The sequence below is a fragment of the Eurosta solidaginis genome, chromosome 3 (genome assembly GCF_040869045.1).
Source record: "Eurosta solidaginis isolate ZX-2024a chromosome 3, ASM4086904v1, whole genome shotgun sequence".
Lineage (NCBI taxonomy): Eukaryota > Metazoa > Arthropoda > Insecta > Diptera > Tephritidae > Eurosta > Eurosta solidaginis.
In genome coordinates, this window is record NC_090321.1 from 271,261,338 (window position 1) to 271,285,655 (window position 24,318).

The 24,318-nt window shown below is 32.6% G+C and overlaps 1 protein-coding gene across 12 annotated transcripts in view; it reads right to left on the reverse strand.

The window, feature by feature from the left end:
* Nucleotides 1–11,622: 11,622 nt before the first annotated feature.
* The window catches only part of ITP (ion transport peptide), a 248,134-nt gene continuing 235,438 nt past the window's right edge, over nucleotides 11,623–24,318 (reverse strand). For 11 of the 12 annotated variants that reach the window (XR_010951354.1, XR_010951349.1, XR_010951350.1 and 8 more), the window contains 2 exons: nucleotides 18,044–19,919; nucleotides 11,623–14,822 (listed from right to left, as the gene is read on the reverse strand). Coding sequence is in view for 1 of the 12 variants with exons in the window: in XM_067776483.1 (XP_067632584.1) it covers nucleotides 14,714–14,822 (109 nt within the window). In the remaining 11 variants the exon portion in view is untranslated. The remainder of the gene's footprint in view (nucleotides 14,823–18,043; nucleotides 19,920–24,318) is intronic. The other variant, XM_067776483.1, reaches the window with a different exon arrangement.

Below are 24,318 nucleotides of genomic sequence, written 5' to 3' on the forward strand. Positions count from 1 at the left end.
CTAAATATATAGAAGTAAATTAAAGTAAGATTAATAAAATAATTAATATTAATTAAATAATTTAAAAACATTTGAAGTTAAACGGTTTCATTGAAAACAATACTTACATTAAGTAACAATAGTACTAAAAGCTAGAAAATAATTAGGTAGGTCCTAGGGAATAGTCATCACACTCCTCATCAATCTAGGGCGTTGATCAGAAAATTAAATAAAAGCGTTGGGCGCGTGAAATTTCTAAAAATGTGAGGCGTAGCATAACCTTATTAAGGTTCAGTTGATCTTCCTTGTGACTATCAATAGAAATTTAACGCGTTCAACGCTTTTATTTAATTGTCTGATCAACGCCCTAAATTGATGAGGAGTGTGATGACTATTACCTTGGACCTACCAAATTATTTTTCAGCTTTTAGTATTACTATTACTTAATGTAAGTATTGTTTTCAATAAAACCGTTTAACTTTATACATTTTTTTTAACATTTTATTTTCAAGTTTTTAGTCTTTATTTAATTGCCTACAAGGACTCTTTCCTGACAATTTGTTACAATCTAAGTCCTCAATACATAATCCTTCCCAAGACTTTACTGGATTCGGCGCCACGTATGCTTGTCCCTCCTCGAACTCCAAAGTATTTTGATATCATTTCTATCGGACGGTATGTAATATTTTTTCCAAATATGAGCCAAATCGGACATCATAGGTCGCTTTCTATTCATGCATGTATTATGTATTCCAAATATGAGCCACATCGGACCACAAATACGATTTTTTTAAATATCTCGATCCTTGCGCCACCTAGCGGCGATTTTTTCTTATTATTGCTTTGTCATCGGGTTCTGAACTATATTCCAAGTTTCAAGCTTGTAGCTTATCGGGAAGTTACTTTAATTTTAATTACAAAATTTGTTCACCACGGCCGGCCGACCGGCCTGTCAAGTCAAGCTAAATAATAAAACCTTTTAAAAAATAATAGTTACACTCATTCATATTGATGGCAAAAACTCCTGACATTTGATGATTTTAACTAAAACACGGACAAAGAACATTTTTAAGATTGCTTATATTTAGACTACTACGAATGGATGCTGGAATAGAGTTCCATATACCAATAGCATTGACAAAGAACAGCCAACCAAATGTTAACTAGTTATAAGTTAACACTATCAGGTTGTTGTTGTTGTATTTACGATAAAGATACTCCCGAAGGATTTGGGGAGTGTTAACGTTGTTGATGGTCCTTTGTCGGATATAGATCCGGTGCGTTCCGGTAACAAAGCAGCATTAAGGTCCTAGCCCGACACAGTGGCGCTTGGCTGTGGGGGGGGGGAGGGGGGGGGGGGGAGAAAGGTATCAAAAACTTTCATAAATTTTGTTTTATTTTTATAAAAGCGGTATTCATGTATAAATTGCCATACATCGTGAAATGCCAAAATTTTGTGCCTACTGCTATTTTCATGCTCAAGGAACATGCAAAATTTTTCTTGAACTTTTGCTTTTGATCTGCGTACAGCGCTTATTAATACGAAAATGTAAGCTTTCGATTTCAAAGTATTTTCGAAAGTATTTTAACCAATATAAGCAGCAATAAGGGATACTATCATCTCTAAGCCGATGCTAAGCAGTGCTTTGTATGCACATCAATAATTCAATCATTATGTCTACACATATGTACGTACACGCAGCGGAAAAGCAACGCACAAACACATGCAGATATCTTATCTGAGATGCTCCCAAAAGTATGCAATTATAATTGTGGAAGTGTCGCTCACAAATACACGCGCATATGAGAGCTATACACGTGCATCTGTTGTTATAATTATATAGCAGCAACTAAGTAAATTCTGGAAGAGCCTAGAAGTATGCAAACGAGAAATCACAGAGTATAAAAGACCGCCACAGTAGAGGCGCGACAATCAGTCTGATTTAAGCAATCTATTAGTTGCGAAGTATAAGTGTTACTGTGAAGTACTTTAATAAAGGCCATTTTGCATTATTAAATAGTGGAGTTATTTATTCAACAGATTACTGATGCGAATATTAGCAGAAGGTTGCAAATAAGAGGAATTGCACAAAATTCGTTACAGTATGTATGTATTCTGTTTTTGAATACTTTTTGTATTTTTTATTTGGTACTTTATTCATCACTGGGTGTGCACATTTCATGCTTATATAATTTTAATAAAACAATGTTATAATAACATTGTAAATAAATGTTATGTTTAAAGACACGGAGTGAAAATTTCTGAAAGTGATCACCGAAAAACGTCATAATTTATTTTTGAGCAACAAATAGCTATCGATAATACAAACAAATGCTCGTCTTCGATTTTTCCAAAAAAAACTGTATCCTTAATTATCGCCATTTGAATTTTCTTTGTCCTTCTTCTTAAGATTTTTTAAGAATTAATGAGCTTAACACCGATAAATGATAATTGTTATTCAATTATTATTTTGGATTTATTGGGAAAATTGAAAAGAAGGAAACATTTACTGGGAATAAACCCAAAATAATAATTGAATAACAATTATCATTTATCGGTGTTAAGCTCATTAATTCTAAAAAAATCTTAAGTGAAATTGAACACACCATTAAACATACAAACATTGTCCTTTTTCTTTTAAAGTTGAATAGCAGTCGATAGGCTCCACCGATTTTCACAATTCTGTAAAAGTTTACACCTTTTCCAGTTTAAGTTCAGAAATTCCAATTTAAATTCAGAAATTCCCAATTCAAGTTCAGAAATTTCCAATTCAAGTTCAGAAATTTACAATTTAAATTCAGAAAATTGCATTTTAAGTTTAGAAAATTACAACTCAAGTTCAGAATTTTCAATCGAAGTTCAGAAACTTTGTCGGGTATTTTTTTTTTTTTCATCCAATGGAAATAAAGGTATGTAAGATGCTATCTATGTGTTAAGGAAGCATTGGACATCTTAACTCGTTTAAATCAATTTTTCGAGATAGCGAAGAAAAAACTCTCGCTCATAAGAAGCAATTGTAATGCCATCCAGCTATATCTTAGCGTCACAACCATTGATCTGCACTGAGTATGACATCAGTGATGACGAAGATATGACCACTTAAACGGTCAACGGAGAGTCCTCTCCCGGAAGTAACGTATAGGTACTGTCTGCATAGATCTTGGCGCCATATGTCAAAATATCTCAACAATTCCGCCTTCGGATTATTGTTGTCGAGGTCAATACGCGTCTTTTGACAGCTTTCTCGATATTTTTGGTAGCATATTAGCAGTCGACCCCTCAACTAGACTTTTACCGACAATTCAAACACCAATTTGCTTGTAATTAAAAACTCTTTAAGAGCACATTTCAAATAAATAAATTTAAGGCGCGATAACCTCCGAAGAGATTTTAGGCCGAGCTTCTTTTCCAATTTGCGACGTGCTCCTTTTTTAATTTTATCCAAACGGCATCTGCGAGGCAGATGAATTTTCACTGCGAGCTTTTCATGGCAGAAATATACTCGGAGTGCTTGCCAAACACTGCCGAGGGGCGACCCCGCTTAGAAAAATTTTCTTCTAATTGAAAAACCTTATTCCTAAAATTTTGATGTTGCTTTGCCCGGGGTGTGAACCAAGGGCATTCGTTGTGATAGGCGGAGCACGCTACCATCACACCACGGTGGCCCCCATTTTTCATTTCTGTGAAATAAATTTCTATTTTTAAAATTGTGCAAAAACCGTGAAAAAAAAATTGTTCTGGAACACATTTTTGCACGCAAGGAAAACCACATACGCAAAATTTTACTCTCTATGATATTCCGTTGAGAAAAAAATGGCCCGCAGTATTGATGCTAGATATTTTCATTTCCACACCTTGGACTTGAAGATTTTCCATACAAAATTTTATTTTTCAAATACTTTAAGTATTGAACATTTGAATATTTGTTTTCTTTGGATATTTCATTTTTATTCTGTAAAGTATTTGAAAATAAAATTTCTGCTTGGGGGGAGGGGGTGTCCCCTATTCCCCCTGCAGATCCGGGTCTGGCCCGGCCATCTCGGGAACGATTTATACGGCCACATTAAACCTTCAAGACCATCCTTTCCTCCCCACCCCCTAGTTCCATGACGAGCTTGGGGTCGCCAAAGCCTCGTCTGTTAATGAAACAGGATTCGCAGCGGGTAGGTGAGGTTGACAATTGGGTTGGATAAGCTATATATTGCGCTGGCAACCCCTTGAGAGAGTTGCGCTACACAACCCCTTGAATTCTAGTCACTATCAGGTCGCTGATTCGACCAGATATATCGCACACTAACTACAAACGAGTCACAACTTAAAATTTTTCAAAATCGGTTTTTTTCCATAAACCAATTCACAGTACACATCTTTAACTGCCCCTTAAATTTCGTTGTCATTATTTTCTTCTTTAACTGGCAAATTACCGTTATGCCAGTTTTGGTGTTGATTGCATCGCTTGGCTCTATCAACTAAAGAATACTATTTTTAGTTGTGTCAATCTGCTTAAGAACAAGTGAACAGTTTTTTTTAGGCATAAAGTGTATTATTTTAAATTCTGACTATCTTGTTGCAAACAAATTTTAACTTTGTTGTGTATTAATTAAAATTGTGTCTTTTTATACGTAAAGAGTGAGTAAAGTTGCTTGTATTAGTGTGAAATGTGCCTTTTTTGATGAAATAATTGTGAATGTACGAGTAGTAAGTTTTCTTAGAAATAGTCATAATTCAAAATTGTTATATATTTTGTCCGTAAACAAATAATTTCAACAAAATTTCATCAATTAATTTTATAATGAAGGTATCCTTCTTTGTAAAACTGGATTTCAGTATAACATTACAGACGTTTTCACATAAACCGTTTTTCTTCTCTCTTTCACAGTTTCGACTAAGACGCTATCTAGCGAGCAAGAGCAGTATTATTTTGAATAGTAGAGTTTCATTTGAGCTATCAATCAGTTTGGTTATTAAGCAAGCTATTCGTTGCACAGTTTGAGTGTTATTGTGAAGTACTTTAATAAAGGCCATTTTGCATTATTACATATTGGAGTTATTTATTCAACAGTTTAGTGATTCGAACTTAGCAGAGGGTTGCAAATAAAAGGATTGCAAGTAAATTCGTTACAATATCCATATTGTATAAACACTGTCTAGGCATTCACTGGCCCACGTTTTGGCCTATATCTCGAGACCCTAGTCACCCAGGGGTATGAAAATTACCTTCTACTAAAGCACTCATTAACAGTAAATATTGAGATATCTTCACCAAATTTGGTACACGAGCTTATCTGGACCCAGAATAGATTCGTATTGAAAATGAGCGAAATCGGATGATAACCACGCCCACATTTTATATATATAACATTTTGGAAAACACAAAAAACCTGATTGTTTAGTAAATAATACACCTAGAATGTTAAAATTTGACGTGTGGACTGATATTGAGACTCTTGATAAAAATTTGAAAAATTTGTTAAAATGGGCGTGGCACCGCCCACTTGTGATAAAATCAATTTTACAAATATTATTAATCATAAGTCAAAAATCGTTAAACCTATCGTAACAAAATTCGGCAGAGGGTTTGTTTTTACTATAAGGAATGCTTCGAAAAAAAATTATCGAAATCGGTTAAGTACCACGCCCACTTTTATATAGAAGATTTTTAAAAGGATCGTGGACGAATAAAATAAGCTATATCTTTGCAAAAACGAGCTTTATATCAATGGTATTTCATTTCCCAATTGGATTTATAATAATAAATAGGAAAAATTTCAAATATAAAAAAACGGGCGTGGCCGCGTTTCGATGTAACGAAACAATATTCTAACGATTCCTCTAAAAGTCAAAACGCTTTTGATAAGGAACTAACTTTAAAACTTCAAGAAGGTATAACTTAATATTTCGCTTTTGTAAATTGGAAAAAAAATTTATAAATTTTATAAGACGTACTTTATAAAACATGTATGTATTTTATTATTTCCTATACTGGTTTAGGCCTAACTGAATTAGACAATACAAAAACCAGGGTAAAAGCAAAGTTTGTAAAGTTCTTTTTTTCTGAAAATATTTTCCGTATCCGGAACGAACTCACCGCTTTCGTGCTGGGCTTAGTGTCACGGCTGGTCTGCTGGTTGTTGTTGCCACAGTCGATGTTACAGCGGCCTGTATGCGTCGGCCCTGCTGGTTATGGTTACTACAGTTGAGGTGGCAGCGGCCTAATGGACGTTACGCGCTTGGTTGGCGCTGCCGATGGGGTTGCGGTTGTGGTGTCCGGCGTTTGTTACGCCTGGCTTAGGTCGGTGGGCCTATATGAAGCGGCCTGGTGTACGCGCTTGGTTGGCACTGTCGATGGAGTTGCGGTTGTGGCTGCGCGGTCGAAATGGTTGTTGGGGCCACTGGCGCTGGTGGTTGGCGCAGATGGTGGCGGTTGCGCTCGTGGGTGGGCTTCGAAATGATTGTGGTTGCGCCTGGTAGCCTTAGCGCGTGATGTTGCGCTGTGGGGTTGGTGCTAATGATAATAGTTACTTGAGTTAGTGGTGTCGCGGGTACAGCCTTGATGGTGGCAGAGAGTGGTTTTGCTTATGGGCGCCCATTGAATTCGTCCTGGGTCTGCGCGACAAAATCTGTATCGAGATAGATATTATACGTACAGATCTAACACTGCCCCATCAGCCATGGCGATTTCGTTTTGCCCAGCAATTATTTAATCAATTTTTGTTCACCAACTATCACTTTTTGAATGTGGTTACATACCATAAGTACACATGTGTGAAGTATGAATGTACTTTTCTCAAATAGCAGCCACAGCGCATTAAACGTGGACTTTTTCACCAATTTTCACTTTGTTAACAATCGCTTTGTACTTTTAAATGGGATATTTAACTCATACGGCAGCCGAATGTAAAAAGACCGGCTTTTGAGCACGCGTGCCGTCCCCTTAATTCTCTTTTGTTCTTCCCGCTAAAAATAGCCGCGCAGTTATCGTCTCGACGAAAATTTTTTTTCTTCTTTCCGTTTCCATTCAGCAATGGAAAAACGCAGTTATCTAACTGTGGCGGCGATTATCGATTGGTTCATTGTTATCGTTGGCTCATCCCTACAGCACTATACCGGTTGTCAAACCCTTGTATTGATGATAAGTGGATGGAACGTAGAGAAAGCGTAAAACTTTGCATCTTTTGTGTCCTGCGGGAACGTTGTGAGCCGAATTAGGTAAAACTTTACCACCACGGCAGTGCATAATTGCCTATGCATCGGGTGCATTTTACGTTCGCCATCTCCTTTTGACAATCTCTAGGTGAGTACAATGAAACGAATCAAATCAGCTGATGAGATGAACCACCTACACCATTGAGCCAGGTGCTATTGAAAGTTCGGCAATGTCATGGGAATTTTTGGCGATGCCACCCGCACGAAACTAACAAAATTTTGTTTTAACCACCCCAGGCAGAAATGAGTGAGGGTGAATCCTACCTTTTTCCTATCACTAGCCAACTGGTGCGTTCCAAGGGTGATTCTCCCAGGTGGACCATAACATGCAGTGTTTATTATTTCAATAATTGAAATTCCATTTTGTGAACATGTAAAAATAAAAAATAAAACAAACATATGCCTGAGTGTACCCCTTTAGCCTATTTTTTCAAATGCCAAATAAATTGTTTATACCAAATAAATGGAAAACTGTTTTGAATCATTCCCAAACCGGTTTTATTGCTATGTTCATATCTTCTTCCCAGCTTCTTTTACATTTGTGGTGGTGCTTTCGAGTGTTGTGTACCATTTGCTGGTAATTGTAATTTTTTTTGGCAATAATCCTCTACGGCTGGAAAATGTGTTGCTGGCTGTAAAAACCGAGCCATTGTAACAGTAGCAACACAACAATTGCCAAAGATAATACAACATCCTTGCAATATCCGATTCGTTGAGGCTGAACTTTTGCCAGTGAAACTAAAGGCACCTATTTTCCCAGCTAGACCCCAAGTCTGAAGGTACAATTTTGATGCAAGGGGCCTTTATCGACCGGGGTGACGCTTTCCATTCTTCTTTTGCTATGCCTTAATACACGGTTTTAATAATAGGGTTTATTGAGTTGCATCTAGCAGTTCGATTAGATGCTCCATTTGGAAACTATTTAGCTGGAACTGCTTGGTCAGCACCCCATTTCCCTCTTTAGAGGTCTTCACTTACTCCAGTGAGGGTAGTGTAGGTCGGAAGTCTATATTGGCGACGGCTCATGGCTTTATACTTCGTCAGCAGCTTTTATTTTATCTTTTCAACAAGTGCGAGCGGCATGCTGGGGTTCTTTATTTTTCTAATAACGTAAGCCCTTCAGTAGCATTACCAGTCCGAAAAAGCTACGAAAGTCCAAGGAAAATTGCTGTTTCAACAGTGGTGGACCATAATTAGAGGGGTGTTAGAGGCGTTGGTTCCACAATACAACTGAAGAGATGGTTGGTGTCATGTGGGGACAGTTACAAGCAGCACATATGTTTTGTATGTCGGGGTTGATTATGGATAGGTGAGAGTTTAACCTGTTACAATATCCAGATCGAGGTTGAGCTAGAGTGACTCGCGTTTCCCTTGGGAGTGTGCGTTCCTCTTCTGCAAGTTTTGGTTATTGTTCCTCGAGTACTGGATTCACCGGGCAATTCCTGAGGCAAAGGTCCAACGCCTGTTTGTGGAGTTCACTGAGGACCTTCTTGTGTTTTTGGCTTCATACGGCTGTGGCGTCAGGGGCCGTATTTCCTCATAATGCTTACGGAGATGACTCCTTAAGCCCCTGGGCGGTGTTGGCTCATCAATCAGATGTCTGTTGGGATGCCCATGTTTCTGGGTATTCAACCGGAACTGTTTGGTTAGCATCTAATTTCTCTCCCTGATGGAGAGTATTCTCACCTCATTATGTAAATAGTGTTCTGGGGACATAAGAAGATAACCCGAGGCGGTTCTGAGGGCAGTATTTTGGCAGGCCTGTAGCATTTTCCACTGAGTAGTCTTTAGGCTTGGCGACCATATCGGGGACGCGTCGGCTAGCCAATTCCTTTGTTAGTGATAATGAGCGTTTCTTTATCTTTACCCCAAGTGACGCCGGCAAGAGACTTGAGGATTTTATTACGGCTATGAATTTTAGGAATAATTGCGGTTGCATGCTCTCCAAAATTTAAGTGCTGATCGAACGTCACACCCAGGAATTTTGGGTGTAAGACAGACGGTAGCGTGACGCCATCGACGTGGCTGTTCAATATGGTCGACATTTGGCGCATCCATGTTATAAATAAAGTCGCCGACGATTTGGTCGGTGACAATGTCAGGGTTCGCGAAGAGAAAGAACTGGAGAGATCAGGTGAGAGTTGTCTATTTTATTACCTATCTCATCGATGGGTCGCTCGGGACCTGTAGCTATTATCGTGCAGTCAGGGGCTTCTATATATAGAAGTTAAACTGAAGCGAGGATAGGACACCACCCTGTGGTACCCCTTACCTAATTCCTCTGGGCTTAGATGTTGCGTACCTAAATTGTACCGATGCTTGTCGATTATTTCCGATACACCTTGGAGGCTCGAAATAATTCACTACGTTATTCGAGAATCAGCAGAATCACCGATTTATAAGAACATTTTAAAAAAAGTAGTATGGAGATGTAATTATTATAGTTATTAAACAATCCACAATAAAATTATTATTTTTATTTTCCTATTACTCAGAATTAGTTTCTGACATAAAACTAAGAAAGACCAAAGATAGTGACAAAACTATAGTATAACGATTAGTTATAATCAGTGACTCATTTTTCTTGACTCGAAAAAGTCCGGTTAAAAACTATTCCTTGGTGAAGGTGTATGGGATTCCGGGGATACACATAGCATTTTCATGACGAATCGTGCATCCTTTTTCAAAAAAATCCACACAAAAAAATAAAATCCGGATATTTAATTTATGTCCGAAAATAAAAGGGTAATCCTCTACTTCAGCTTACAACTGCTAAAACTCGTCCAAAAATAGAGGTGTCAAAGGACGGGTTTTGAAACCAGGAAAACGAATCCGAAAGCGGACATTTAAGATTTTATTTCTGTCAAAAGATATTTCCAAAAAACGCAAAATAGCCCTGGTGCGCTCCAAAAAGGGGGGGGGGGGGGGGGTTGCAATCCATAGTATTTTTGCGCTGAACACCTTTCCGCATTGGCGGTCTTCGGCCGCGCTTATAAAAAATTACCCTGGGTGGGTCCAACACCGGTTTGGAGACCAAATCTATCTCCGCGCAAAACACTTTTACCCACAGTTTTTCTTGTGGGTACGACAAAATCATCAAAATTACAACAACCACGTGAAAATTTTCAATTTTGCTTGCAAATATCTCCGAAAGGAAATTTCCAATTTCCGCTTTTGGGTTCGTGATCCTGGGTCCAAAGCGCGTCTTTTGACACCTCTTTAGCAGTTGTGAGCTAAAGTAAAGAATTACAAATAAAAGTTAAATCCAGACTTATATTTTTTATTAACAGAATAAAAATACGACCCTATAACTAAGATACGGTTCATCCAAATGAAACGAATTTTTCACCAATCCATTCTCGTAAATATCTGGATTTGAAACCTGTAGGGACACTTTAAAATGATTGCTTCTAGCACTAGAAACTTGTTATCGAAAAACCATAACCAACTGTTGTTGTTGTTGTAGCGATAAAGAAACTCCCCGAAGGTTTCAGGAAGTGTTATCGATGTTGATGGTCCTTTACCGGATAAATATCCGGTATGTTCCGGTAACAAGCACCATTAAGGTACAAGTTAGACCATGTCGGGAACGATTTAATATGACCGCATTGAACCTTCTAGGTCATACCAACATTTTTTCTGAAGGACTTTTATTACAAAAGGAATAACTGTTATAAGCCTTGGCTATAATTTGTATAGGTTTCGCTTATGTTGTTTTTTATTCCTGTACAATTTTTGACGAAATATGCATTGAACGAAACTCTAAATATAACCTTTATGTCTATAGAAAATTTCAATCTTTTTTTCTCGAAATGCTAAGATTGCTTGGGTGAAAGTGACTCTTCGCGTCGCTTTGCGTTATACATAATAACGCCGGTAATGTCGCTTTTGTGTTTCGCAACTCGAACTGAATTTTCAGTTGTAATTTTAAAAGTTCCTTTATGATTCAAATCATAAACAAAGCAAGTTTTAAAATTAGAAAAATGGTCGCCGTAAATTAAACACACATGCAACAACACATGCTCCAACAATTTTTGCAGTGTGGATTTGACGATATATTTATAATATATATATATAAGTTGCCAATTTTACGCCAATCAAGTCAAGTTTATCCTCGTGTTCCTATGACACATGAACCAGATACGGATAGAGATTTAACATGCAAATGCAACAACAATGTGATCCATATGGTTTACATTGTTGTTGTATTTGCATGTTAAATCTCTATCCGTATCTGGTTCATGTGTCATTGGAACACCAGGTATGTTAAGTATCAGTAATGGGCCCTTTACATATGTGTTCTTGTTGTTTGATGCGTTTTAACCGGATTCGAAAGACCAGGTTTCCGAAATAATCGGGAGCGCCTAGTGATTTGCGCGCGCATATACAAATATTTTACTTACCTATTTCTGTAAAATTATGCCAAAGAAAACCCATTTTTGCTAGAGTTTGAATTATACAATCTTTATTTTACGACTAGATCCAAAGAAGCTTTAAATTAAAAGTGATAATCATACAAAAACACAAAATTACGAACAAAAATCTAAAGAAGCTACAGTCATATTTATAATAAAAATAAAACTAAATATGTAACATGATATTCTAATATAAAAGTTGTAAAACAGAGTTAAAAAAAAAAAAAAAACAAAAAACAGCAAACAAATGTTTAGCGGTAGTGAACTATGTATGTATGTAATAATATTAATGAGCCTACAAATATATCTTTGTATAAATGAAGGATTCGTTTCATAATTATATGGTCAGTCACAAAATTTTTCTTTCATATTCGGAACAACGACCTGCTGTGGGAGCATCTATTTTAATAAGACTATATGGACTGCTGAGTGGAATATCACCTTATCTCGGCTCCTATGTAGTTCGAAAATGCTCTATAAGCGCCCTTTCTCAGAGCTCGGTTGAAGAACACTCAGAGTTTTGCTCATGAATGCCAAATCTAATGTCAAAAAAAAAAAAAAAATTTTAAATTTATAAAATTAAATCTAAAAAAATATATAAATTTAGCAAAATAATGTTTGAAATATTTTGTATGTTCATTTCCAATAATACATTTTTTTTAATATAATAAACAGGTGACTGCGTTAAAAATTGTAAACAAAATATTGTATTTTAAAATAAACAACAAAAATTTCAGTGAAAATATGAAAATTTTCATACAACGCTATTAAAAAAAGTCACCATAAAAACGTTTAGCAGAAATATTTAAGCTAAACATATTTTGTTTTTGTAAAAAATTACTTAATTTTAGTATTGCAGTTTTTATCAAAAAACAAAAAAAAAATTGTTAGAAAATTAGTCTTGCAAAAAAATCGTTAGCAAAAGTATTAAGTTTTATGTGAATAGAAAGAAACTTGTGTATTGAAATTTATGTTAAAAATAATTAAAAATATATTTCAGTTTAAATTTCCTTATTTATTTAAAACAAAATATTTTGTATTGGATTTTTATTATTTTTCCAAACAAAACCTAGGTGGCTTTTGAAATTTGTAAGTTTATAAAAAGTGTTGTTAAAAATGAAGTTTTTGGTAAAAAAAAAATATTTTTTTATTTTATTTAAAAACTTGTAATTAAACAATGCATTTAATTTCGAAAATAAACTTTTTTTAGTTAAAAAAGTGTAGGTTTTATAAAAAGTGACTTGAATAGAAAATTGTGGTGTTGCCAAATATAATAGTTATCATATTGAAGTTTTGTTGAGGGAAATAATTTTTTAGCTAGAAAAATTAAGTTTTTGTAAAATTTTGACAGGCAGTCGGGTGCTAACTATGAAACAGACCTTCAATTTAAACGTACATATATGTAAATATTTCGTATAGTGGGCTATTTTCGATATGCATACATACATATGTACATACATACATGCATGCGAGTTTATATTTTATGGAATATTTATGCATTTTTCTATTGTTATTGCATAGTAAAAAAATTTAATAGTATGAAATTTGTTTTTTTATAACTTGGAAAATATTGTTGCAGAAATGATTTATACAAATGATAATATACTATTATTTGTTGTTTTCAATGCACTACATACTTATGTATATTCATATGCATTTGTATAGTTGTTAAATTGTAAAAAAATTAAAACCTCATGATTTGTTAGCTGCTACTTAGATTATAATTTAATTAATAATTTACGATAATTATGCATAGAAACAAACAAAAACATAAAGATAATTATTATATAAATATAATTACAAATTAAAATTAAAATAAAAAAACAATTAAAAATAATTATGAATCATATATTTACATCAGACATTTAAAATACTTATTTGTGTGTGTTTGTGTTAATTTATTTGCTAATTTTTTTTTTTTGCTTTTTAAAACATTGTTATCGATTCAATCGATTTCATGCATTTAAATTTCATTTCAATGCAATCGGGCTGGTCTACATATTTATTTTGTCGGTTTTTTTTTAAATTTGTTTATTTTTGATTTTGTGGAGATTTAAAAGCAATGAGACATAATCATAGTCTAGGCGCTAAACAAGTTGCAGCATACTTTGTTGAAAAGTGCACTTTAACTTAATCATAGTCGAGTTAGTGTCAACTTTAATGTTAGAGTGGCGTCATAACAAATGAAACTTCGTCTTATGTTTTTCTAAGAATCTCACAAATCTTACAAGTTTACAATTAGCTAAGTAAACGTCAAGAAATATGGTTTGCCAACATTGAGTATTCAATTGTTTTGACGTAATAAAAGTTTGCTTAAATTCGGCTCTTGTTAGAGCATGCCACTTAAAAACGAAGTGCACTCTATCCTTTTAGTGCCCTCTTAGTAAAGTGTGCCACGAGAAAGGGCTATATGATTTTGCCTCATTAATTTTATGTTTCCTTATAATTTGCAAATTCTATAAATTTAACAAATTTTAAATGATGCAAGTGCATATTTTTAACGTAAAATTATTATTTTTTATAAAAATGTTTTTTTTTTTCAATTAAAGTTTAACATTTTATCTAATTTGCCGAAATATGTCATTTTGAGAAAAAAGTTGTTAATAAATATCTTTTTTTTTACATTTTTTACTTGCTTTGCTAAAATGTTGCTTCACAGAGACATCAAACATAACAGTAGTTAATTTTTGCTTTTCAGTGACATAATTTTTTTACTTTATTTTTTGCTAATGACATTGCTGTTGCGAAAAGTTTTAATGTATTGATATAAGTGTGTATTTTATTATTAAATTTTCCAAACAATTTCTTAAATATTTTCTACATTTTTTCGCTTTTCAATATAAATTAGTTTTAAAAATTATGCTCGCATGCCGAATTACTTTTGTATGCTACATTCAATATTCATGGTTAGCTGCCAATTTCATAATCATCCTTTATTTAATACACAACGTCATCATCATCATCATTATTATTAAACATCAGGTTTATTAGTTTTTGTTTTCATCTTTTAAGGTTTTGAATATGCCAGTCCTGACCGTTTTTTCCTCTTCCTAATATATGCCAACACTTTTTTTGTCATCCTCAATGTTTTAGCAGACTTTTCGTAAACACTTTACTTCTTGCCGAGCGTATCGCGCCATTCATTGTATTTGTCCATTTCTTCGTGCAACTGTAGAGCCTCTACGCAGGCGCTGAAAAAGGCCGAACCGAAGCACTCTTGCCTGTGTTTAAAGAAAAAATTTGGTATTAGAAAATGATGCACAAATTAAGTAAAATCAATCCAAAAAATATTTTTTTTTAATTTTGCAAAAAAATTTGATTCAAACGCGTTTTAAAAATTGCGTGTTCATTTTGTTTAAAAAAAAAATTACTGGTTTTAAGTTTAAAAGTGGTATTTTGAAACCTTTGGGTTAAGAAGCTTGCTGAAAAATCTGCTTCTTTGGGTAAAAATTTCAGTGATAAGATATTGAAGGTGTATTTATGTACATATATATTTACAGAGTAATCACATTATAGCGTAAGGAAAGATGATGTGCCTCAAAAATTAAGATTCTCGTACAAAAAATACTAAAACGTTTTTTTCCTAACAAAATAAAATAAGAAAAATGTAAAAGCTAACAAATTTGATTATAAATTCAGTTAAAATATTAACTTGTATAAAAAATATGAAAAACCATAGAAAAAAAGTTTATAAATTTAGTAAAAAAATGTTTGCAATACAAACTTCCATTATTTTTTTTTTTAATATAATAAGCGAAATAAAAATATGCAAACTTTCATATAAGGCAATTAAAAAATTGCACCATAAAAAGGCATTTAAAAAACTATTTAAGTTAAACATTCTTTGTTTTATGTTTCGTTTGTTTAATGGTGTGTTCAGTTTATACTTATATTTAAGAATTCATGAGCTTACCACCGGCTAAATATAATTGATAACATAATGACATAATAATTGAATGTTTTCTAAGAGAAACTGAAAAGAAAGAAACATTTACTAGCATATTGCGATGGTACCATTTCGAAAACCGCCACGAATTCATCATCAGGCAACTTCGTAATGTTATCAAAGGTTTCACCAAGTATCGAACCGCGAACCACACGGTGAAATTGCAGTTGCCTTAACCACTTGGCTATTCTGCCGTCAGAGAAAAAATCGTTCTAAAACAAACGAAACAAGTTCAAAATTAAGAACATTTGCTTTTATATATATATGCGGTTTCACCAGTTGTAGTTTCACCGTGTGATTCGCGGTTCGAATCTCGGTGAAACCTTTGATAACATTACGAAGTTGCCTGATGATGAATTCGTGGCGGTTTTCGAAATGGTACCATCGCAATATCCCAGTAAATGTTTCTTTCTTTTCAGTTTCTCTTAGAAAACATAATAATTGAGATTTAATTATTATAAGCCGGTGTTAAGCTCATGAATTCTTAAATATTTTTTGTTTTCGTAAAAAAACTACTTAATTTTAATATTGTCAAAAAAAAAAAAAAAAAAAAAATTAGAAAAGAGTCTTGCAAAAAATATATTTACAAAAGTGTTAAGTTTTATGTGAATAGAAAGAAATTTATTAGTTATTGAAATTTTTGTAAAAAATAAATAAAAATATATTTCAATTTCAATTTTCTTATTTATTTAAAACAAATATTTTGTATTTGTTTATATATTTGATTTTTATTATCTTTCCAAACAAAAAATAGGTGGCTTTTGAAAATTGTAAGTTTATAGAAAGTGTTGTTAAAATATAAAGTTTATGGTAAAAAAATATTTATTCTCTTAAAAACTTGTAATTAAACAATACGTTAAATTTCGAAAATAAATTTGTTTTAGTTAAAAAAGTGTAGTTTTTATAAAAAGTGGTTTAAATAGAAAATTGTGGTCTTGCCAAGAAAATATAATAGTTAATATATTGAAGTTTATGTAGAAAGAAATATTTTTTAGATTAGATATTTAGAAAATTTTAGTTTTTGACAAAAGTATTGATTTCAGCTATCTTACCAAAAGAAAAATTGTTTGCTTGTATAAGGTTTATCGTTTTGCTAGCCGAAAGCTAATTAACATAAGAAAATTGTGTGTTTATTAAAATGTTAGTTCAGATAAAAAATAGCAGTTTTTATAAAAAAATATTTTTTTAGTTTGCTTTTGAATGTAAGGATCAATAAGTTTTAGTTTCAATTTTCTTATTTATTAAAAAATACTATTATTTTGTACGTACTTTCTTTAAATTTCAGATTTTTATTTATATTATTTTCTAAAGGAATGTGTGTGGACCTAGCATTAAGAAACTTGTAAGTTAAAAAAAATTTTACTAGCTAGAATTTTGTATTTTTTTGTGAAAAAAAATTTGCATTCTTTAAAAGTTTGTCGTTTTTGTAAAGTGTAGCGAAAAATTTATTTCTGTTTAAATTTTTTTTAATAAACGAAAATTAGTTTTAGATTTTTAATTTTTGTTATTTTGCCTAAAAAAGAGATGGCTTTAAAAAATTGTCAGTTTGTAAGTTATGTTATTTTAGTTAAAATATTTTTTTTAAATCTATTTTTATAGTTCAAATTTTGTAGTTTAATATTTTCATTATAAAAAAAATTGTACCTTTCTTATATTTTTATTAATCTGCAAAGGAAAAGATAATTCCTGACTTAAAAATTTGTTTTTTATTTGAATTTGAAATTGAGGCTATTCACCTATAAAAAAATGTTGTACTTTGTTTACAATTAAGATTTTTTTATTATTATTATTTCTCAAAAAAGAAATGAATATTAAATAAAAGTTTTTTATAGTAAAAAGATGTTTATTTTATTTGAATTTGAATATTATTAATTATGAAAAAAATAATTTTGCTATTTGTTCACATTAAGATTATTTCATATTTTTTTTTAAAAAAACAAGTCAATATGCGATAATCGAAGCCTATAAATTTTTTTTCTCAAACCCATATTAAATTGACAATCACAAAATATATGCTACATCAAGTATAAAAAAAATTTTTTTATTTAACCAAACAAAACATAATATGGTTTTTAGGTCTTAAAAATGTAGCCCAAGCGCAAATTCACCTTGAAGGTGGGAGTGCGTACGCAACAATTTTACAAAAAAATTTTAATTACATACAAATTGAATATGCATAATAATGGAGTTAAGAACTTCGTGTATTTGATGTTGTAAAGGTTGCTATAGCAAATGAAAGCTACGGATCGTGAAAACGCTTTTCCATTTTAAGTTTTTCCTTGCATATTTTGTTTTGTGTTTTTTTTTTGCTATTTTTTTGATTTGCTATGCAATGTTAAAAAATTAAACTACGGTTGCGGTTGACTTAGAAAATGTGTTAGTTTATTGTCAAAAATGCTACACAAATTTAAAATGCATTGATGCTAGACCATTTGCACAAAAATCTGAACTCCCTTAATATGTAAGAAAATTAAACTAAAAAACAAAAAAACATACCAAAAAATCAAAAGTTCAACATTTTTTCCATATTTCGTTGGTTGTGAAAATTGTAAATAAATACAACTATTTTTGTTGGTTCTGGCAACAGTTGCGTTGTTCATATTTTTCTTGAATGGTCACTCGGAATTCTTTGGAGACTCAATTTTGGATTTTTAGCAATTGTTTCGAAGACTTGATTATCTATTACCCACTCCAGTGCTGCATACAGTTTCTTGTAGGTATGAGCTTGTTGTTTCTGCCACGTTGCTCGGGTTTTTATGTGTTTGTTTTTTTTTTTTTATATATTTTTGTTTACATCTGTACTTGCAACTACTTCATACATATTTATTCTTGCTTGTCGTTCTACTACATTATCACAATAATTTCAGTAAATATTTGCTAAGAAATTTTTTTTTCGCAAACATACATACATACGTACATGTGTCTGTGTATAGTGTATGTATGCAATTCGATTTTTTTACCATTACGTTATGCCGTCTTTTTTTTTTTGTTTTTAAATTGTTTTAATTTTTTTTCAACATTTTTACTTATTTTATTTTAAATATACAAAATGTTTTTCCTTGTTTTTTATCTAAAGTTCTAGCTTACATATTTTTTGTAAAAAAAAAAAATGGTTCAGAAACTCTTAAAAGTGCTACACTACTGTCTCACCATATTTAAAATGTACAACTATGTGTAAGAGTGTGTGTGTGAAAATCCATTTATATGTAAGCTTATACTTGTATAATCCTATGTGTGGTTATGGGTATGCTTTTTATAAAAATTTACTTAAATTTTTTTGAATCTAAGTGGATTTTTGTGTGTTTCTCACAAATTGCAAATGTACAAAGGAATACGCTTTAAGTAAAATTTTCTGGAGCAAATTTTTTTTAAATTTTTATACTTGTAAACAACTTTTGTTTTACTAAAATAGTAGTAATATTTTATTTAGCATGTTTATACACATAATTTTAGCGGTTTGCCTATAAAAATGAATACTTTCGTTTTTTAAAGTTCCCGAGTAAATTTCTATGTGTTTTTTCCGGCTTAAGTGATGTTGATTACGCATAAATTGGGTTTATAGAAAAAATGTGTACAAAAAAGTTATAAAAAACTAGTCATCCTTGTTAACTTTTTTTTCCGTAGTATATATATGTAAACTGTAAACAATAGTTTGCATGTGTTGCTATTTCTTTTTTAGTCGCATTTACTTTAAAGGCGCTCCCATACCACATAACAGATTTCCATCTCGCTTTAACTTATTGTACATACTATATGTGTTATATTTTTAAAGTTTAGCTGCCCTTTTTACACTCACATATATGTATGTATATATAAGAATGGGTTTAATTGTTTTGATAGTTTATAATTTGTTAATCAAAACATCCATTTGTATGTTATACTTAATTTTGCATTTTGTATAAAGTACATTAACTTACAAAATAAATAAAATTATAATTATGTTTTTTAATTCATAAGAATTTCATTCACTTTTTTCACGTTGTGTTTTATGTATAAGTATATTTGTGTTGATGTTTGTTTTGCTCGTTTTTTAAAACTAAAGTTTTAACACATATTTATTTGTTATTTATAAATAAATTAAACATACTTTTAAGCATAAAAAGTAATTAAATGTAATTAAAAAGAGTATAAACATAAAACTAATATAAAACTTAAAAAATAGTAAAATACAATAATAAATAAGTACAAATTAATTGGAAATTTTGGAAAGTTTTTGCATCTAAACTAAAGTTATGTTGGGACCGACTGTGGGAAAGATATTGGAGAACCATTTATAACTTTAATAAAGTGCTGTAATTTCGAAATCTCTTCCGATGGTATTAATAGCACTTTTAAACATTCTCCAAACCATTTCGAATCGAAGCAGTTTTTCCTAAAAATAAAAGAAAAAAGAAAAAGAGAGTAAATAAATTAAAGAATACATAAACAAATTATAGAGCATGTAAGAATGTATAATAACTAAAAAAAAAAAGGTTAAATATATTTTTTATTTAAAAGAAAGCATGAGCTTTTCAAAGGATTATAAAACACAAAACTGGTCAAATAAAAACAAAAAATAATAATAATAATAAACACGGTAACAGGTATATTAAAAAAAACCCAAAGTTTGTTCCGAGTCAGTTTCGGAAACAATTAAAAACTAAATAGCCTATTCGGCATTTTTTTATAGCGTTTGCTGGTAAACATTGCTCTACTTTCCTTATCCGTGCATGTTAAGGGGCTTGCTCATGCTCAGCCCTCATTTAGCATTTTGCAGGCATTTTCGTATTTTGTGCAAAATGCGGAATTTCGTATTTTCAATACATAATTTAATACCAATATGCGACTTATTGTGGCCGCATTTTAGCAAAGAGGATAGATATAATAAGAGCCGTCACTAGTTATTTTGTGGCGAGTTACTCGCTGGAAATCTAGAAATGTATGCCGAATGTTTTCTATGAGGAACATTTTTGAATTAAATAAAAAATGTAAGGCGCGATAACCTCCGAAGAGATCTGAGGCCGAGCTTCTCTTCCAATTTGCGTCGTGCTCCTCTTGATTTTCCCTACAAATTGCCCGGACAGGACCTACATGTTTTATGCCGACTCCGAACGGCATCTGCGAGGCAGATGAGTTTTCACTGAGAGCTTTTCACGGCAGAAATACACTCGGAGCGCTTGCCAAACACTGCCGAGGGGCGACCCCCCTTTTTCTTCTAATTGAAAAACCTTATTTCTAAAATTTGTTTATGTTGCTTTGCCCGGGGTGCGAACCCAGGGCATACGGTGTGATAGGCGAAGCACGCTACCATCACACCACGGTGGCCGCCGAACATTTTTGAATTGCTTCCCATTTATCCATGCGGTGTTGACACTTTATGCAAACGTGATTTTTGCAAAGAGAATTAAATAATTATTTAAATACAGTTGGAAAAATAAAGAAGAAAATATATAGAAGACATTTATAAACATCTCGCCCAAAAAAAAAAGTAGCGACTACCTCACTGTTTACATCGAGAAAATGCGTAAAAAATAACGAGTGACGGCTCTTATTATATCTATCCTCTTTGGTTCAATATGGCGGCGCATACGGTCGGCTATCTTGCGCTGGTATTAGAAAGAGATGCAGGATGAGACCACGATAGTAACTTAAAAAATCGGGTGGGCTCCAATCTATTTGTTATTTTGACGTTTATGCTGAAGATATCACACTTGTCATATCCACAATGATTAAAAATTCATGCTTCGAAAAATCTTACAAAAAGACTAACAATGCTGGTTATTTTTCTTTAAATTTACTCCATTCCAAGTTATTCTTTTGAAAATACAAGAAATAATATTACTGTAATTGTGGATATATAACGTGGGAATATATTGAATAAAAAATTGACAAAATGGCATTCAGACGCAATAAAGTCGAATTTTACTGAAACCGACCATTAAAAACCGAAAATAAATATTATTTGTAGGTTCTTAAGCTGCAGACATTGGTGCTTTATCGGTAACCGTATCGGTAACCTTATAACAGCTGATTCGATCAACCTTATGGGAATCAATGCAATCGATTATTGTTGCCGCTAAGGTCGTAACCGTATCGTAGCCAACCAATTGGTTTTTGGTTTACCGTCGTAACGATAAACAGCTGATTACGTTAGGGATACGACTACAGCGATACGCATACGGCACCAATGACTCCCGCTTAAAGATTCTTATCTGAACATTAATGTCCTATACAGTGCTGGCCAACTTTGAACTACTGCGTTGGTGGATTATTGGGGTTACGTGTATTTATTAATAGAAAGAAATAAAATTAATCAAAAATTTGCAATGTAAACAAAATTGCTTTCTAAAAAAAAGGTACTTGGTTCGAAAGTTGGTAAACAAAAAACACAGGATTCGAACTATGAAAACTGTGGACAGCATGAATACTTTCTCGAATCCTATGCCCGAAAATGCCAAATACTACCAATGAGCATGAACACTATATTAAAATATTTTCGCCGTAAGGCATGACTGTCGTAAGAGGCGAATAAATTCACAAACCCAAAGATTGGTGAGGTAAAAAAAAAAAAAAATCGAACACTTTCGAAAAGTGTTGTTGCAATTACAATTGCAATATAACATCGAAAGTATTCTACTCGAAACCTATTATTTTTTAATCAATGCGTTTTTAAAAAGCGCTTTCTCCTAAGTCCCACTTGTAGAACTGCAAATTATTTTTTTAGCTTGGAGTTAAATAAAAATAAATTTCAAAAATATTAACGAACAAAAGTCTTATATTATTTCGAAAACAGAATTGTGACGGACGGGTGGTTACCGTAGGCATAAGGCATGGTAACCCATAGATGGCAGCATAACTGAAAAGAGAACAACTTAAAAAAAAGAGCTCAAATAATTTGAATAACAATGACAAAAATCGAAAGCAAAATGCAAACGAAGAAGAGAAAGGTATTAGTAGAAGAAGATACTTGAAATCTAAAGCTATTTATGCCAAAGTAACTTTTAAAATTTTTACTGAAAATAAAATTATAAGTATTTTTTGTCCCCTTTTTTTTTAAATTCACTAGCATAATTTTTTAACTTTTAATTTTTTTATTTCATATTGGTTAAAGCAAATGGAATTGGTGCACCATTTATAACCTTAACAAAGTACTGAAGCTGAGTTACTTCTTCTTCGGGTATCATTAGAACTTTTAAACATTCACCAAATGTTTCATGTGTAAAACAATTAAGCCTGTATAAATGAGAATAATATACGTATATATGTATGAAATAAATATTGTAGCCGATATGTATAGCAGTAGTTTGTGTTTTTTAGGGGAGACTGATTTTGTATGGATTGCTAAATGCAAGGAAATCAAAACTTTTTTTTTTTTTGATTTTTGTAGTGGTACTTGTTGAATTTTCTTGCATGGTTTTGGCCATCGTGAATTCATACTGGTCTTGCCCACAAATCACTCAAGAAGATTGCGCATTGCGCATGTAAACATTAGATCAGCTGTTTTTATGGGCAATTCATACGTCATTTTCCTTTAGCTTTTGTTTTCTCTCTCTTTATTTCATTCGCTCAAGCAGTCAACTGTGACGTAGCTGCGCAGAACGAAGCAATTTTGAACTTGTGAATGCGCAATCTGGGTAGGTGATTTGTGGGTCATTGTGAATTCATACAAGTGAAATATCTTTCTATTCCTCCATTGCCATACCTACCTGTCAAATAATAGCTGAAAGGGAGAACGGCTGTCGTGAATGGCCAGAGAATGGAAGAAAGGTTTGTTTTTTGCACGCGGTTAATAAATTAAAGTGCCATGAATTGCCCATTCATGTTTCAAACGAACTTTTCTTTTACATGAGTCTGCAGAGAATGAGACTACAAATTAATATTGATTTTTAAAATCTAGTTAATAGAGAAAATATGAGCATCGAGTTAAGCAAACATTTTAAAATATGTGAATAGCGCAATGTACCAGTCGTCTACAAAAATGTTTGAAAAACACTATTGACCAAATAATTTAAGTAATCGAGCCGGGATTAAACAGGTGATCGGGGCTGTTTACTATTGTGAACGTTTTTATCAAACATTCGCCACTTGTATGAATTCACAATGGTGGATCTTGGCCACAATTATACAACATTTTTGTTTATACCAACATAGGGTGACCAGTCTCCGGTTAAATGGATAATTGTAAATATTGTGACGAATATTAGCAACACTAAGGGATACTATCATCTCTAAGTCAATACTAAGCAGTGACTTGTATGTACATAAACAAATCATTCATTATGTTTACACGTATGTACATGCCAGCAGCGGAGAGATGCTCACAAAAGCAAAGTATTTCTCACGCATACACATGCATATATCTGAGATGCTCACAAAAGTAGGCAATCATTTGTGCAAGTATCACTCACATATACACGCGCATGTGAGAAGCTATAAACGTGCATCTGTAGTTTATAGCTGGTAAACAAGTACTAAATTCTAGAAGAAAAACGCCTAGAAGTATGCGAACGAGACATCACAGAGTATAAAAAGAGTTAAAGCTGAGTAAGCAGTAATCAGTTTGATTTAAGCACGCTATTGGTTGCGAAGTATAAGTGTTATTGTGAAGTACTTTAAAGTAGTCTAATAAAGACCATTTTTGCATTATTGAATATTGGAGTTATTTATTCAACAGTTTAGTGATTCGAACGTTAGCAGAAGAATGGGAATAAGCGGAATTGCACTAAATTCGTTACAATATTTTGTAGATGAAATCACAAAAACCGATTGTGAATACAAGAGAACTAGCAAAC